Source organism: Poecilia mexicana, unplaced genomic scaffold, assembly GCF_051168715.1.
Source record: "Poecilia mexicana isolate PSO_F unplaced genomic scaffold, ASM5116871v1 scaffold_3, whole genome shotgun sequence".
NCBI classification, from domain to species: domain Eukaryota; kingdom Metazoa; phylum Chordata; class Actinopteri; order Cyprinodontiformes; family Poeciliidae; genus Poecilia; species Poecilia mexicana.
In genome coordinates this window covers 20,416,735-20,434,838 of record NW_028263372.1, presented here as the reverse complement: position 1 = coordinate 20,434,838, position 18,104 = coordinate 20,416,735, and the positions used below count along the sequence as shown (strand labels likewise).

At 40.0% G+C, this 18,104-nt stretch overlaps 1 protein-coding gene across 4 annotated transcripts in view; it reads right to left on the bottom strand.

Moving 5' to 3' along the window:
• nfat5b (nuclear factor of activated T cells 5b) overlaps positions 1-18,104 on the bottom strand; it is a 40,659-nt gene continuing 22,555 nt past the window's right edge. Inside the window, exons 2-14 of one of the 4 annotated variants that reach the window (XM_088004294.1) lie at positions 17,760-17,996; positions 15,168-15,780; positions 13,464-13,650; positions 11,815-12,005; positions 11,270-11,442; positions 9,716-9,850; positions 9,541-9,593; positions 8,833-8,965; positions 8,089-8,175; positions 7,784-7,887; positions 5,673-7,566; positions 4,517-4,773; positions 1-4,417 (exon numbers count right to left, since the gene is read on the bottom strand). In XM_088004294.1, the coding sequence (XP_087860420.1) occupies positions 4,532-4,773; positions 5,673-7,566; positions 7,784-7,887; positions 8,089-8,175; positions 8,833-8,965; positions 9,541-9,593; positions 9,716-9,850; positions 11,270-11,442; positions 11,815-12,005; positions 13,464-13,650; positions 15,168-15,780; positions 17,760-17,996 (4,049 nt within the window). In that variant the 3' untranslated portion in view covers positions 1-4,417; positions 4,517-4,531. Of the gene's footprint in view, positions 4,774-5,672; positions 7,567-7,783; positions 7,888-8,088; positions 8,176-8,832; positions 8,966-9,540; positions 9,594-9,715; positions 9,851-11,269; positions 11,443-11,814; positions 12,006-13,463; positions 13,651-15,167; positions 15,781-17,759; positions 17,997-18,104 lie in introns of all 4 variants that reach the window. The other 3 variants (XM_088004293.1, XM_014987612.2, XM_014987616.2) reach the window with 3 other exon arrangements.

Genomic DNA, 18,104 nt, shown 5'->3' with positions numbered 1-18,104 from the left:
TTAAAGTATATTAGTTTAATTAAAGATTGCAGTAAGTTTACAAAATCGCAAGGAAATAAAAGTAACAAAAACAAACTCCAAATATAAACAGATTTTCCCCTAATGAATGATGATTGGCAGTTGCTCTGATGGTTAAAAACTAAATTTTCCAAGCTGTTTACTAGAAGAATGGTTTAATCTGGCTTACAGAGTTTGGAAAGAAGTACCAAAATAAAATTTCAGAACTACATAATTATTTTTATTTATTTATTGGTCTGCGTTTCCTTTATAACAACTTTGATAAGTCCAGATTTGGATTTTTACCAACAGGAAAAAGTGAGGCACTAATCAGACGGTCTCAAAGAAACCACCGTTCCAGTAAACAGCAAGACCAACTAACTAACACATATTCATATAGACCCCATAAGCAAGATGGTAATCCACAAAGCAAACAACTTGTCACTTTTTCTCTACTGAAAACAAGCATAAAAAAAACCCTCAAAACTTTGATCACTGTTGAGAGAAGAAATAACATTGTGCTTCAATCATACCATAAGGACATTTAAAAAAAAAAAAGCAACATAAATAATAGAATTTCTACTTTAGCTTGTCATCTGTGGTTTAAACACAGAGGGCTATACTTGGAAAAAAAAGACATATTTTAAACAGATCTAAAATTAATGTACATCAGCTGCATAGCAGTTTTGGAGAAAATGTGTTTGCATTTATGTTAGCTATCATAAGTGCAACGTTTTACTTTAGTACAAACGGGACAGACGCATACGAGAAGCGCCAGTAGAGTTAACGACAAATTTACGACAACTACAAAACCTGTCAAACATTCTAAGCACACTTTAGGTGTTATGGCTTAAAATTATAGTTGAGTGTTTAATCAGACTCTAAAAGGCAACAGCAACAATTCAACCCGGTGGCCACAGCTATCTCTCCTCAGGCTGGATGTGCAATTTGTGCAGTGTTTTCAGAATATTTACCTGTGAATATGCTATGATAGATTGACTTAGTTTGTCAATATTAAATTAAATGTAAGAATAAAACTTCAAATGCAAAGAACAGATAAAAATGAGAACTTTTACACACACACACACACACACACACAAAATCTCCCTCTTTTCCATAACTTAGCAAAGACTGTAGTAAAAGTCAGACATACACTGATGAGAAAACTGTCATTTCAAAAGACTATGTGCAGTTAAAACATTCTGGATATAAGGAAGTTTTTTTTTTTTTTTTCCATCCACAATTCACAAAATGAGCAGTACATTCATATTGAATACTGAAATTTCTTGGTCTGGTAAAAACTGTTTGGTCAGAAAAGCCCAGGGGGATACGTGTTATATGTACATTGAGATGTATATACAGGAGCAACTGTGCACACTAAGCTCTATGGTCATCATTCATAGTACATAAAGCTTTTCATTCTCCCTAAAAAAAACACAAAAAACAAAAAGGCACCACCACCAGCAGCACAAGATGGTTCACCCTTAATATTCCATCTGAGATTTTCCCAAGTTTAGTAACAGCTGCAGAAACAACAGTATGAACTTCAGCCGCTGTGGAGAATTTGGAAAAGTTACAGTGGGTATAAATATCCTCATCTGTGGACAGAAAAAACATCCATCTCTGCTTAATAAAAACCTCTAAACAGAGAGCAACATAGATTAAGAGCAAGTCAGTAAACATTGGCTTTACTGAGCTGGTTATAGCAATTTTTTGAGCTCCAACCGGATTCGACAACCAAGTGCAGCAAAGCGACATTCACTTTAGTCACAGCAGAATGAGGCCACTTCCTCCTCGGCAGCAGGCTGGTCCCAGTGCAGGACTCTCCCAGGTGGTGCAGGAATGAGCAGATTGGGGTAGGAGGGGGGAATAACATTCATCAATACAGCTAGAAGGAAAAAATAATCATGACTGAAGAGCAATTCTACGAACCACCAATGCGCAAATAAATTAAGATATATTTCTCTGTTAAGATGAATACCTACTACAGTGATAGAAAAGTTAATAGATCTTTGTTATATAATTATCTCTCTAAAAACAAAAGCAACAGAAAATCATAAATATGGAACATTGGAAATATTAGTTTTTCTATTTCACAAGTTGAAGAAAGCTAGGAAGCTCTCCTCTCCCAAGTCATGTTTCCTTCTAGAGAAAGGTCCCTTTAAAAAAAATAAAAAATTAAAAAAATTAAAAAAATCACACACCCAAATTGATCACACTACACACAGCCACACACACCATCGCTCCGCAAATCACACTGGTAATGTTTCCATCAACTCCATCCTAAGACAACAGCTGTTTGGGATTTTAAAGTGAATACTAAGTGTAACGGTCTTAATGCATTAGTTTCAACATGTACACTGAACACAAGAAAAAAGAAAGGAAGGATAATTACAATTATGAGAGACCCGCCTTTTGTTTGTGCATGCACTTACATAAAACTACAGACTGCAAACTGTTTTGTCTTTATTAGAAAAAAAAAAGAAAAACAAAAACTGTAAGGTGTGGGATAAGGACAAAATGCATTTTTTGGAATGTCAGGAGGTAAAATGCTAAACAGAGGATTAGTGAAAAGAAAGACGACAATAAAAACCTTAATGAGCCATAAAACTGGCACTTTTATCAGGATGTACACAAAAGTCACACTTTGGTGTTGAAGTCACTGACCGCCAGCAGACAAAACAACACGAGGTCCGTAAAGCTTCGACATGCACAATTTCTGAATTTTAATACAACGATCTGCGTGAGATGTTCAGCTGTAGCTGTAGCTGTGTTCTCCTCCTAAGCATTCACTAAAGTCAACATTTCTACAAAACTGGCTCATTTCTAGCTGGTTTATGAATACTACTCCAGTTCAGACACTGACATTGAAAAAACCCACCTTCCAACCATTAAACGGAAAGTAATGATGCACTAAGTTAATGCTCTACTCTAGATGTATATTCTGATAATATATAACTGAAAATTAAAAATAAAAAACTATCTGAATAAAATTTATTTGTTCAATTTATTTTAATGTAATTTCAAAAATTAATATATTAAGATTTCTGGTAATTTGATGCACAGCTGTATGATTAAAAAAAAAAGTATATTTTACTACAAACTTACTGGCTGTGATACATCTAAAACCAATTAAAGGATTTTTTTTTTTTTTGCTCATTTGTTTTTCCTCACAAATGCTGCCTTGATTTTTAACCTAGGGAATGAAGACACCATATGTGGACATAAAAAAAAATAAAATAAAATAAAAAAATCACCTAATGAGACTGCAGGACTCTTTGTAAAAGGAGTGATTAGAGAGCAACATCATCAATGATTTTTAACATAGGTTGTAACCTGGATTTGTCACATAAACCAGAACATTTCAACAGACTGCAGTGTTGGTGTATCTGCATCCTGGTTCACATGCCGATAGAGATAATATGTTAAAATAAATAAAGCGTCTAATATTTACAAATATATCTCTTAGTTTAACCATCTTCACTGTTTTGACAAATCTTTTGCATGAACCCAGTGAAATACATAATACATAATTTAGGTAGACTTATTAACGAATATATCTATGTAGCACCTAAAAAGCTTATTTATTGCATTATAAATAAAATCAAAATCTCCTTTTGTGGCATTTCAGATATCTAGATTGAATGTATTGCTATCAACAGGTTCAAGCCCACTGCTTCAAACTGCAAAATAATAACCAAATTACATTAAACCTCTTATGTTCATTTCTACAGTTCTTGAACTTCATATTTCTTTGCTTTCTCTCCTGCTCTCTATAGACCTTTTTTTTTGTTGCAAACTATCTGCACAGTAGCTACCAGAACGGCCAAACATGCCACACAACGTCTAAGCCTATATGCCATACCAAACTACCAAACAGTCCGTCTTTCATGCAATATAATGACAAGAATAATAGAAAAAAAAAACATTAAGGGAAATATATTCACAGAAACGTCTAACTCTTTAGGAGACATTTTAGAAGACACAGAAAAAAAAAAAAAACTGGAGGATGCTATAGATAACGTCACATTCTACCTATTTACATTTAAAAACAAGTTCTCCGATTATCAGGCCTGACAAGTTGACAGTCTTTTCAGAGTAGAAAGCGAAAGAAAAAGATTTGAGTTCCACTTCTCTTTTCGGACTCTTCAGGAGTTGGTCACTATTTACACGAGTTTCAGTAAAAGTGAGTTGGCCAGTTTCCGAGAGATATGAAAAGATGTTAACTTGGTCGCCGCCAACCCATTCCCCATTCCTGTTGCTACATCTTGGGTTTATGTATCTGCATGTGAAGAAACGATCTGGTTCGTCTTCGGAGTCGCTGTTATTTACATTGGTCGTCACTATTTTTGTCTGAAGAGACCAGCTGAGCAAAGGCCCGCAGCTGCCTGAAGGCGTCCTCTGCGGTGCAGGAGCGGACCTGCATGCAGCAAACACGCATTAACACTTGGACCTTTTCTTCCGTGTTTAACAATTTTCCAGGTTTCTTTGGCAAAAAAAAACCCAAAACAAAACTCACGAGCTTCTGTGACATTTAGAACGAACGCGTGAGGGTGCCGCCTGACTCGTGCAGGCTGACGAGCAGGTCATTGATCTTCTCCATGTTCTGAGAGACCTCCATGCTGCCCTGTGCGGTGGTCCCAGACTGGGACAGAGACTGGCTGAGCAGGGACTGGATGTGAGCCTCGCTCTCCTGCTGGTTCTGACCCGACTGGCTGATTGCTATGATCTGATCTGAAACTGTGTTTCCAGGGCTGTTCATCAGCTGGCCACATCCTGCAAGAAGGGGACAGAAAAATCAAAAACAAAATAAGCATATATTATAATTACATGGAAAAATAAATACTGTTATTATAACCATCTGCCAAACAGAGATGACAAATACCCTAGAAAAATGTATTTCTCTCATAAAAACATAACAATCCCTTTTCACAAAGATTACATCCTATGCTTTGTTTAACAGCCTAATTAATTTGAAGTGAGGTTACTTTGTACAACTATTGATTAAAAACACCTCTTAGTTCTTGATTTTTCACTACATTTAGTTTTGTTACAGCCAAAAACGTCAGAGTGGAAGAAAAAGGATAGATGATTTTTACATTTGTCTTCACAAATAAAATTGCAAAAAGAGTGCATTTGTATTCAGAATGTCCCTTGAAATTACAATTTGAAGAACCATCTTTCATTGAATTTTCAGCTATCTGGGTCTTTTGGACCAGACAGCTGTCTAGAGAATAACATTTCTCCTCTTGGCAAAAGATTTGAGGGAATGCATCTGTGGCAGAATGCTTCAAAACTTGCCACAGATTATCCGTTAGATTATTTGTGTTGGTCTATCATATAAAATCCCAATAAAAAAACAAACAAAAAAAAAACATTGAAGTTTGTGATTTTAACCTTACAAAATTAAAAAGAAAATCAAACGCTGTGGATATTTTAGGAAGCCACTGTAAATGTATTTTAGGACAACATATCACACTGGAAAAATATGCATTGCCACAAAACAAAGTAAATGTGAAGAGCTAATCTAGCGCAATGAGCCAAAACATGAGGACTGTGGTTTGTTATCTTCCCTCCGTTTACTTAAAAACATGAAGACGAGCTTGCCGGCACTTGTTGTTCTCTATTAACTCATCGGTTTTAACAGGAGTTCACCTTGTTTCTAACGTCCTTACCATTCTGCATCCCGAAGATGAAAAGGCCCGGCTGCTGAGGCTGGCTGGGTTGACTGATGCTCCCGCTCACAGCGTGCTGGAACAAGCTTCCTGGCTGCTGGACAGGAGAGGAGGTGGAGGTCGGAAGGTTGGCCACGCCGTTCTGGGAGGCAAACATGGCTGACTGAGTGAGCTCGGGCACAGCCAGCCCCCCCTGCATGGGAGGCATGTTGGATGGAGGGATGAAGAGACTCACTGGCTGCTCGTGCTGGTTGTTGGGGGTGCTGCCTAACTGCATTGGCTGCTGCTCCTGAAACATGACTTGCTGTGGTGAATTGGTGGGATTCCCCAAGGCCATGGGCTCAGGCTGGTTCTGCTGATTTACACCCACCATGCTGGCCTGGGAAAACAGCTGAGACGGACTTTGGGACTCCTGGGAAACCAGACTGCTGGTGGTGAGAGGAGGCATTTGGCCTGGACTGGTAAAAATGAGGTTAGGGGCCTGCGGTTGTGTGGACAGGTTGTTGTTACAGAACATTAGGCCTGCTTGCTGCTGTTGCTGCTGGCCTGGAGAGAGTGTGTTTGGAGAGGAATGGGGGGAGATGCTCTGAAACATGGCTGGCTGCTGGGGCGGCTGTGTGAGCGGCGGAGGCTGAGGAGACTGCTGCTGCTCCATGGGACTTCTCTGCTGCATGGGCGACATCTGGGCCTGGGTCTGAAATACTGACTGCGGTTCAGGAGAGGAGGATTGTAGAGCATTAAGGAAGGCCAGCTGTTGCTGTTGCTGCTGCTGCTGTTGCTGCTGCTGCTGCTGAGAACCACCAGTCGTAAGCTGGGTGGACAGGGGTGTTTGGGGAAGGAAAAGCCCAGTGGGGGATTGCTGTTGCTCCTGAGACTGCAGCACTGTCATGGTGCTCTGGAACAGCGCGGCCTGGACTTGCTCCTGAGAGGCTTTCTGATACATTGACGCCTGTGGATCTTGAGTCTCGGCCAGAGGACTGGGATTGTGGAACATGGTTGGTGAGGGATGGGTGGGGGTCTGCTGGAGGAAGCCGGTCTGCATGGAACAAAGGTCGTTGGCCTGCTGAAAAAGGGCAGCTTGCTGCTGCTGCTGCTGAGTCTGCTGCTGCTGCTGCTGTTGATCCGGCGGGTAAAGCGATGTCTGGTTGGTCACCACTCCTGGTGAGGAACCTTGAAGGTCTGCGTTCTTGGCCTGGGCAGCATCCTGAAACATGCCACACTGCATCTGGATCTGAGACTGGAAGAGCTGCTGCTGCAAGTTCTCCAAAACCTGCTGCTGTTGCTGCTGCTGTTGGATTTGCTGCTGCTGCTGCTGAATCTGTTGGGTTTGGATCTGTTGCTGGTGCTGGATGTGCTGTTGCTGCTGTTGAATTTGTTGCTGCTGTTGCTGCTGAATCTGCTGATTTTGGATCTGTTGCTGGTGTTGGATTTGTTGCTGCTGCTGTTTGGTTATCGAGTTGTCAGCCTGAATTGGTAAGTTGCAGTATCCCTTAGCTTTAAGTTGTCTCACGGCTTCCTCCAGCTGAGCCACTTCGTCTGCAGGGAAGAGCTGCAGCTGCGGCTGCGGCGGCGGGGGCGCCGGTTCAACACACAGCCTGCCCACTCCTCCAGAAGCGCTGCCGGACCTCTCCCGCATCAGACCATCTCTGGACTCTAAGAGGAACTGCTGGGAGCCTTGTGGGAGAAGAGACTCTGCAGGCAAAGGGAATGAGCTGCTAGGAGCAATATCCTGCTTTTGGATGGTGCTTAATGGATCGACGTTGGTAAAAGCAGCAGCCTGGGTTTCATCTGGATCGCCTGCGGGCTGAGGTAAGCTATTGCTGAAAACTAAGCTTTTATTTAGATGCGCTGTTGCTACATCCTGGGTCGGCTGTGGTGCGCGAATGTCACCGTTCTGGCGAAGAAAGAGACACAAAGCGACAAAAGCACAAGTTAGGGGTTTTATGTCATGAGTTATTAGAAATGCGGAATCTAATTTCTAAAACATCTTTCACAAAAATAAGCTGTTCAGTGCAGTAAAAGTACAAAGCAAACGAAACCAAGGCACCACAAACGTGAATCCAACAGAGCATATGTTAACTTCAATATATAAAAGCAGTTCAGTAATTCACCTTAAATACTCCGGAGGCTTGAAGGTTGTTTGTCACTTCCATTGGGGTGACATCTTCTCTCTTCACTAAAGGCAACATTGAAGGCATCAAGGCACCATCTACAGCTGTAGGAGTAACAGGATGGCTGCCAAATGTTAATTCAGATGCTCTTTGTAATCAAGATAAAGAAAAAGAGACAATTAAAACCCTCTTCAAGATGAGGGTTTTAATTGTATTGAACTTAGTCATCTTCTAAAAAAATATCTCTCTGACAGGCATAAAGGAACAATGATAAGGTAATAATTTTAATAAAAAGGACAACTAACCTTTGAGCTGCTCATCATAAGAACAGGTCTTCACTGGCGAGGGCATCTCTTTCTTTACAGCAATTTCATTTTGTACTGCAAGATTGTCTAAAATAAAACAAGATAATAGACACCATGACAGCAGCTAATTAGAACATGATTCACAGAGATTTGATGTTTATATTAGAAACTTATTAGTCAAATATTTCACTGCGTTACAAAAAGGCACCTTGATATTAGTAAAACACTAGATAAATGTCAGTGCTATATAGGGATTTGCCTTTCAGAAAGGAGAGGAGCGTTACACCTATTGAAAATCATTACTACCACTAAACTGTAGGTGGCAGCGTTGTCTAATATTAGGAAACACCATATTAAGAATCAACACTTTATTAATCCCAGAAGGGGATAATATGCTGTTAGTTACTCAGTCTAGTGAAATAAATATATATATATATATCAAAGTATAAATAAATGAATAAAACAGAAAAAACATTATCAGTAATAATTAGAATGCATAGTTGAAGAAGTTAATGAAAGATCAAATTCAAATTCAAATAGTAAAATTGTACAGAAATGGTATTAGTGTAATACTAATACTGCAGAAGCTGTTAGAGTTACAAAAGAGTTTAAAGTTAAATGGCCACAGGCCTGAAAATAAACTCAAGACACATTATTTAATACTAGTTGTTAACAATGTACGTTTTACCTTGGGGGCGGAGCTTAATAATCTACAGTGTCACTTGTTTCTTTATCTGAACAAACCTGGATCTGGAGTGTAGGTGAATGGCTGAACATCATGGGACCTGCCAGCGTTTGTCACCACGTAGATCCCCACACAAACAGGAGAGGAGATGGCCAGGTTCTGATATGGGGGAACCTTCACAATCAGGTGATTCTGGGGTGTTAAAGATATAAAATTAAAAATGAGTCAATTGAGTCTCAAAGCACAGCAAGTCACAGAAAGTACAGTAAGCTTAATCTGTACAAGAAATGAATCTGAAAGTAGCTTCAAGCCAAAACAGTCAGCCAATGAGAAGCAAAAAAGAAACAAAATTATCCTTTCTCTATTCTGCGGCTGCATTCTTGAAATGTATCTTGAGCTTTGTTTGCTTGCTCTGTATTCAGTTACAAAGGCACTTCAAACGCACAGCTTTGTAGTTTCAAAATGTGCGTAAGTGCAAAAAGGAGAAATGTTACAGATTTGTCAGTTCCTGCATTACTGATCCTTTCGTTTTCAGGGGCAAAGGTTTAATCCTGGTTAAGACACACTCAGCAGAGAGTCTGAGACTGAGAGTAATTAGGTCAGAACACAATGCAACTACTGACACCTTTGAACCAAAAGCCATTTAAGATGATTATATCTGAAAGGCCCAAACACGTTGGAGCTGAAGCTTGTCTATCCAATCTTTTCACTTGCAATTACCTTTAATTGTTCAGAAAAATGACAGAACAAAAAGAAGAACTTTTCACCTGGTGGAACAGCTCCATGTCAATTTCTGCCTCTGACTTCCACGACTTCTCATCTGGAACAGAGATAATTTGTTTTCACTGAGTGCTACGTATCAAAACTGAATTAAGCCTGACAAAAAAAAAAAAAAAAAAAAAAAAAACACAAATCTAAGAAGTTGTTTTCTTTTTTTCTCACCTGAAATATTTTCTTGAAATATGACTTTAGTGTCTTTCAGAAAGTTTTTGCCAATGATAAAAACTTCCTCTCCGCCCCTTACTGAACCGGTATGCAGTGACTTCTTCAGTATCTCTGGCAGCCCTGCAGGCTGGGCTGTAAACAGGGAGAATGCAGACAACACTGATGAGATTAATTGATTTTCTTTTGTTTTTCTAATAAAACCCTCTCACCTCCAACACGGCAAAAAGAAGACTGTGGGGGAGGGTTTGCCAATAAATCTTATTTGTCTAAGCCGATTTTCGCCTCTTCAAAAGGGAGATCTGTGTCATTTCTGATTACTTATTGCCAGATTTTTATTTGGAAAAGAAGCAGAAATATGTAACCCCAGGTTCTGTGCTAGTTGCAAACTATTAAGCCTTAACTTCAACAACAAGGGGATTTGAATCTTAGACTCTTGGGGTTCCAGTCAAATGCAAAGGTGCTCACAGACAGTCTACGGTTCTTTTTTATTATTATTTAGACATAAATGTCTGAAAGTAGCGGTATATGAAATGTCTATCTATCTATGTAGTTGTGCATTCATACACTTGATACTATTTATCATCCCATTAATTCAACAAAGTATGTTATGCAACAAGAAGAGCATAACTGTCATCCCCCCTCTACAAAGCTAATCCACAGTGCAACCAGACCCACCAAACTATTTCATCTGCCATCACATTAAAAAGGAAAAAGAGAAACAAACTTTTGAATAAGCTCAGTAATCTAATAGATTTTAAGCTTTTAATAATCTTGTGAATTCTTAGATCTTATAACTCGCGAATATGTTCTTATTTACTCAGAAGAATAAAAAAAAAAAAGGCATCCGTAGTTAGGCAAAAAAGAGAAAATAAAGATGTAACGTAAAGTTGCTCGTTTCCATCTTTATTTTCTCTTTTTTGCCTAAAGTGATGATTCATTGCTGGCAGAACCACCTTCCCACACATCTCACACACGCATGTACATGAACATGCAATCATAAATGAGAGGAAATTTCTTTTTTGTGTTTTGTGGAAAGACATTTCCCGAGTTTGCACGCAAGCTCTGCCATAAACAACAGACTTCCAGACTTCTATTGTTTAGTCATGCACCTCTTTTTCTCCCCTGCTACCCTCAAAGCAGTTGTCTCAAATCCACACGTGAGCCTATCCGTCTTTCCTGTTTGTGTAAACGGACCACACCCTCACTTTGCAGGCATCTATTAAGCAACTCAGTCTAATGGGATAGTCATGCACCGTCTCTGAGTGCTAACATCAAAAGAGAACAGCCTACTGACCTCTGGTAATATTAAAATTGACAAACAAGGCCCAAAAAGGCTCAATGGTAATTATTAACCAAGTAGGTTTTAGGTCAACCTATCCTTTTTCTCCAATTCAACTAGTTTGACTCTTTCATGGCTCGATTGATTTGTTTGTAATGTACCCAACTCATAGTACGCCTGTAATTTACACATTTTTCTAATGAGCCATTGCCCCATTTCCAACTTGTAAATGAAAAGTATTTTAACAAAGGCAAACAGGAAGACCAACTTACTGCAGAGAATTGGAGATGAGGGCGTCTGCAGAGTGAGCACTGATCCATCTGATCGTGGGATGTTGACCCGAAACACCAAGCGAGCGCGTGTGCTCTTCTTCTTCGACCCCGCCACGCCGATACGGGCCTCGACGTCAGCGTTGCGGAGCTTTAAAATCCCAACACAGTCGACCCTAAACACAGACAATATCTAAATTTAGGTTTGGCTGGATTTGCTTCGACTTCCAATCGCAATAATAGCTCTTTGCAAGATTTAATTCATCAGCATGTCGCTACAGTGCCTTATCCCTTCCCTAAAGGAATGAATGAGGTATTCATGTACCTTATAGCTCACATACCAGTTATAGAATAGATTTATTGAGTTATCCCAAAGGTACAGCTGAACACATAAAAACATTTGCTTCAAATAGGAAACTTTCCGGTGTAATAAAACAATGAAAAAATAAAAAAATAAAATAAAATAATAAAAAAATAAAATAAACAGATTTTAGAACACTAGTTAGAAAACAAATGCATTGCAAATTAATAGCTAATTTGCTACATACGCCAGTGTCATGTTGGTGCTTGGGTCAACGGTCACTTCAATCACAGTCGTGCCGTCAATATCAACCTCTTTGCATGCAGTGGTGTTGCGACCAGTAACTCTGCAAGCTTGGTAAAATCCATGCGGCTTTACGCGCCCGGCGTCATTCCCGACAAACACCTGAAGAACCACAGGCTCACTCACACCCTCCAGCTGTGAATGACAAATAAATGTATTTGATTAGATTGTGTATCCTGGGTAAAAAAAAAAAAAAAAAAAAAAAACACAAAACAAACAAAAACAATAACAACATATATTTTCTCCAGTCTTTCAGCAAGATTGGATGATAGGGCCACTTAACGTCAGATTTCAGGTGCTACTACAGACTCTGTTTTGCATTTAGGTCTTGATACTGACATTTAACACACAATCTCTATCCCTTGTCAAATAGTTAGGGTTGTTGACGTCTTGGTTTTGTGTCTCATATAAAATCTTCATAAAATACAATAAACTTTACAGTTTTAACATGACAAAACAAAGGACAGACCAAGGGTGAATGAACACTTCTGCAAGGCAAAGTAAGAGACCCTAAAGTTACCTGCTCTTGTAAAGAAGCTTCATGTACATGTCAGGCTATAAAAAGCCTGTTTCTTTCCTTTATCTTCTGCTTGTAATTGTCTATTTTTAAACCGGATTAACCTTTTACAGAACAATAAAGAACCAACCAGACTGACCCAGCTTCCAGATCTGTTGAGGGGATAGTGTGAATACTAAGGTGACAAATTAAAGTGACTAAGGGCAAGAACATTACCTAGTCCTACCTCTTTTCGGGCTCCTGATTGACTATATTAAAACGCTTTACTTTCCGTCTAACTTAAAAAAAGGTTTTATTTTGATTACCTTGGGTTTGCAACAGCTTGGTTTACACCTGGACTTGACGGATGTGTTCAAGTGAGTCATCAGGCTGGATACATGATCAGATTTCATCATTTTAGATTAAACGGCAGAAAGTGTTCTCTCCATCAGGATAACTGTCTCTAAAATTTTGCTGATGTTTTTCACCTCAAAGCTGATGAAATTAACTTGAATCTGCCGCAGCTGTCATGCCAGGCCACTATGTGGCGCTGTGATCTTAGCATGTTGTTGAAACGTACATACGCTTTTGACCCTTACGTCCACCTCACTAGCTTCCACCTCATCCAGGAAAGAGTAACTAACTCTGATTATCCAAGTGCTCATGAAACAATAAATATTCTTTATGAGAAGTTGCACAATGCTATCCACTATATTTCCACCGTACCTCCACAGTAGGTGTGGAAGTTGCCACACCTACTGTGGTCTCAAAGTTTCACTCTGGTTGCATAAAGTGCCGGTGTTCGAGACTTGGGTCACTGGAGGCGTGTAAACGAATGACTAGATTGCAAAAAAAAGACGTTATGGTTTCACCAAAGAGTGACTCTATGTTAAGCAGTTTTACTGTGACTTATTAATCGCAGAATGCTGAGAACATGAAGAAACACTGTCACGGTGATCTTAAATGCAAATGTGTGTTTGTCGCCTATTTACGACACTGAACAAATCTAATTTAACTGATACATGATCAAGCCTGTTGCGGCACAAACTACACTACAAATATTATTACAGACACAGCGATATCATTGCTATAGCTACCTTTACAGTGGGAAAGCCTTGCTGAGTGCGGTCCTTCACAGAACCTCTGCTTCCTTCGGTCAGGTAGCGGGCCCGATGCTGAGTCTCTGGCTGGACGAGGATTTTAAGCTCCTTTCCCTCGCACTTCGATTGGAACTGCATTGTAAGGGTCCCTCCTTTCTGATTAGTCGTCTGAGAGTCATCAGAGCTGCAACAGGATAACGGTTTGACAGGAACAGTTACTCTTTTACTCTAAAATTGTATTTCTTCTCTGCTGTAACCTACCAGGCATCTCCAATACTGGAGATGCCTGGTAGGTATATGTCAAGACACAAACCGACTCCTCTTAAAATCAAATATCTATGTACATATAAAGACATACAGATATCAGTCAGTTGTTGTGGTCTCCCTCCCACAACAGTGGAAATGCTCTGAAGTTGCCATGGTGCTCTGAGCAATGCAGATTTAAGAGGCCCTCCATCAGCCAAGCATATTCTAACCTCAGCTCTTAAAATGTTCAGAGTTATCTGTTTATTTAATCTGCTCTGCTTATCCTAGGTCTTTGAGAGAGGCTCTGTGATTCACTGTGGCAGACCATTGTTTGTATTTCAGTGTCCTGCCCCTCCCTCCTTTCTGATCTAACCGCTCTCCTTCAGTCAAACTGCTATGGGAAATGAGGAGCCAGAGAAGTTTGTTACAGATTTCCATCTGTTGGTGAGTGTCAGTGTGTCATTTCCTGATTATACCTGTCGTCACAGTTCATTAGATAAAAAAAACCCCTCATAAAGTCAGTTAAATAAAAGAAACACTTGGATTTGTTTGCAGAATAACATATGCTGAATAGCATGAGTCATTACTTCAGCATGTACCGTGTCACGCAAAAGTAGTCATAACTCTTAAACTTTTTCACATTTTGTCATGTTACGACGGCATAGTTCAATGCACTCTGCCAAGATCTTCAGTGACAGACCGATGCAGAATGGAGAATACCAAGGAAGTGGGGGAAATTCATTTTTTATATAAAATGTAAATCTGAAGAATGTAATGTGAACTTCTATCTAACCCTGTTGAAAACCACCTTTCTCTACATATGTAGAGACATGCAAAGAGTGAAACCATGACCCATTCTTCCAAATCACTTCGACTGGATGGGGCATCTGTGACATCAATTTTTGACTTGTGGCGTGAATTGTAACTAGTTTATCTCTGGATTTATTCTCACAGTTGAGGTCGTTATGACCTAAACTGCTTTACCACAAAACTGAAGTCTTCCTCAGCTAGTTTTCTTTAAGTATTACACTGTACTGATCTCCATTAATCATCCCATCAACCAGGATCCCTTTCAATGTCTGTGTGCTCCATTTTGGGGCATGGATGGTGTGCTCAGGTTGTAGTTTTTCGCCAAACCTTTAATTCTGCCTGTACCAAAAAATGACTCTCATTTGACCAGAGCGCCTTCTTTTACATGTATACTGTGTAAAAGTTTCTGTCTTGTAATATGGCCTTGTAGGGCTTTCTTTCAACTCCGTCGTAAAAGATTTTTGGAGATCACAAATAATAAATGGACTGCCTACAAAATCCCCCAATTGAAAACTTGGAAAGGCATATGATTATGCACCTAATTTTTTTTTTAACTCATCTAGTCTCAGGAGATCTAGAGGGGCAGCTGTGGATATTTTCATTACGACACAGGTCAAGTTGTGTGATTCCGAACTACCTACTGACCTTGTTTTAGTTGATGTCTTGCTCTCAGGGCCGAGCTGAGACAGAACAAAGTGTGGGGCTTTGGCGCTGTCTGCGTCGAAGACGTCCATGTTAGCTCCCACTGCGCGCACCGCCTTAGGTCCTGGTTTCTGTCGAGGTGTACGCTTGCGGGCCTTCCGTGGCACCTCTGTGTTGTCGTTGTAAGAAGAAGTACTCATGATGCTGAAGTTGGACATGGAATCCTCCATCCATATGCTGTTACTCTGCTCCGAGTCCAAGGGTGCCGGCGCATCCTGGCAGGACATGTGGCTGTCGTCGAACAGGTCTTGCGGCGGCGGGGAGATGTTGAGGATGGTGCGGCGCTTGGACGGAGTCAGCTGATGGTGTGGCTGGCCATCCTGAGAGGCTGCGCCACGTCCTCCGGCAGGCTCGCCGTTGCTGCTTTTTCCACTGCCACCCACGACTCCGACGATCTCTGGTACCACTCGGCTACTCCTGCCGTCCTCCGAGTCGACATTTCTGCTGTGAGCTCCGTTCTGGTCACTGGATGAAGTGCTGGAATGCATGGTGGTGCTGGAAGAGGTGGAAAAAGCACTGCGAGGCCCTTCCGTGGTCAGAGAAGAGGACAAGGCATCTATGGTGTAAATAATTAGACAGTAAATACAGGCTGAACTAAGGTAGGGTACCAGTCCCGTTTAAGCAGTAAAATTGATATTTTTTAAAGTTTTTTTTTTTTTTTGTTAGTTTTTTTTTTTGCTTTTTCAATAAAACACTCCCCCTTCTCACTATGTGCAGTATGTGTAAATTTTGTTGAGAGCACTATGTGATGCTCAGAAGAAGCAAATGAAACAAGAGAAGTATGCACCTTAATTGTGTTTTCATCAAGCTTAACAAGCAAAAATCGAATCCCTCAATGTATTTATTATCATTTTTAGTATTTTGTTCTGGCTCAAACAATATGTGGCATATTACTTATTGGGACTTCTTTTATGGCTTCTTTTATTTCTCTCTTTTTTGTTTTGTTTGGTGAAGCCACAGAGACAAAACAAAACAAGCTTCTGACCTACGAAGCAGAGAACTGCAGACCATTTTGTATGCAGACACTCCCTGCTTCAGAGGGAACTTCCTGGAATATAAAAGTGAGACAGCAAATGAGCAATAAAAGCTGAACATTAAAGATTGATTCAAATGAAAAGCAATAAATACATAAATAAAATAAAATAAAATCAAAAAATCACAGTATGATGCAACACTATTCCCCCCTCCCCACTGGGAGCCAAAACAAAGTTGATCCAACATGCTGACAAAGGCTGCAATTTTAGATAATGACTGGAGCGCAGAGGGGTTAAGCTGCTGCTGAAAATCTGGATTTTCTGGTGTTTCACAAGTTTGCATAACACAAAATTGGAGAGGGGGGAAAAAAAGTCCAAACATAAGGAGGTAGTGTCAATCTGAGCAAGTTTGAAAGCTATTAATAATGTACAAATGAAACCTTAAAACGTGTAACAAATACTAAGAGAGTCATGAAATAACTGCTGTACATAGAAAAGTGGGATCAAATAATATACTTAGCAAAATATATGTTTGCTTCAACTTCATGCACTGCCAGCAGAACGAGGTAAAGGAAAGGTGGGATTTATAGCATGCCAGAAGTTTTAATGACAAAAACAAACATTTGATGACAAAAGGTCTTCAAATTCTGTGGTTGCAATTTATTGTTTACAATTTTTCTCAGAGTATTTACCCATGGCCAGACAAGCTCTAACTTTCCAGAGAACATCAAGACACCGCAGGATAAGAAAAAAAAATATCTCAAACTCAAAATGTCAACAGATTGCATGATTTTCTGATTTTGGTCAATTTTGACTCATGCTTTGAAGTTGACTGTTCTCAGTTCTGTTAATCCTCGCATATCCATCAACCTGAGAATGCACAGAAACAAGGTCTCTGTCCTTTCTCCACCCACCGAGACCACAAACATGATTATGATTATTTAATTAAATTGGAGCCTTTTGTTGTCGTGTGGAGCAGTGGAAAAGGCTAATTAACCACAGAGTCTTGTTTCTGGACGTCTATATTTACCAGCTAATGAGATTTACTTCTGTGAGACAACAGCTCCATTTCCGCCAAAGCCACTTTAGCAAAAACCTGTAGGCAAAAGCATCTTTCCCAGCTTCTCTAACTTTATCATAACATTCAGTCACGCCCCTAATTTTATCTTTGACGCATTAATATTAAAGTTGATAATTATGGTCCATGTGCTGAACATGCTGCACATTAGACCTGTTGGTGCAGCAGGATACGGAAACAAAATGATATCCCAACAAGCAGGTACAGGCAAGCAAGCATGTTCAGCTGACCCAATTCCAGAAACATTAGCTTCCTTCTCCAGCCTTGTTTTTTTTTTTTTGCTCACATGTGAAAAATCAAAGAGCAGCAGGCTGGCTGTTTGACAGGGTTTCTTCATGCATGCAGGTGTTTGTGTTCGCCTACAGGTACAGACTGCTACATGAGCAGTGGGTTTTTTTTTTTTTTGGTTTTTTTTTTGGGAGGTGGGGCAAGATCAGTCCTGCTTGGAGAGGAGAAATAAGGAAAGGAGAAGCAGGATCCTACCTGATGCTAGAGGAGCTGAAGGGAGAGGGCCTGCCTCTCCGTCGCTCTTTTGACTCATGACTTCTGGACTCTGCTGAGTGGAGGGAGGCAACTTCAGCTCACTGGCAAGAAGGTCATACACTGACTCTGTTGTGAAAGTAGGGGGACCAATAAAAGGAATAAAAAGGTGACTTACTAACAGGACTTTTTTTGTGTTGGTCAGTGAAGGATAGAGATCCCAGTGAGTCAGCCTGGAGGCTAACAGAAAACATGAAGAACGACACGAGACATCAGGGTTGTGAATTTAATCTTTTTAAGGTGAGGTTATCAGAAACAATGATACAACAACAATGATGCAATTGTGCA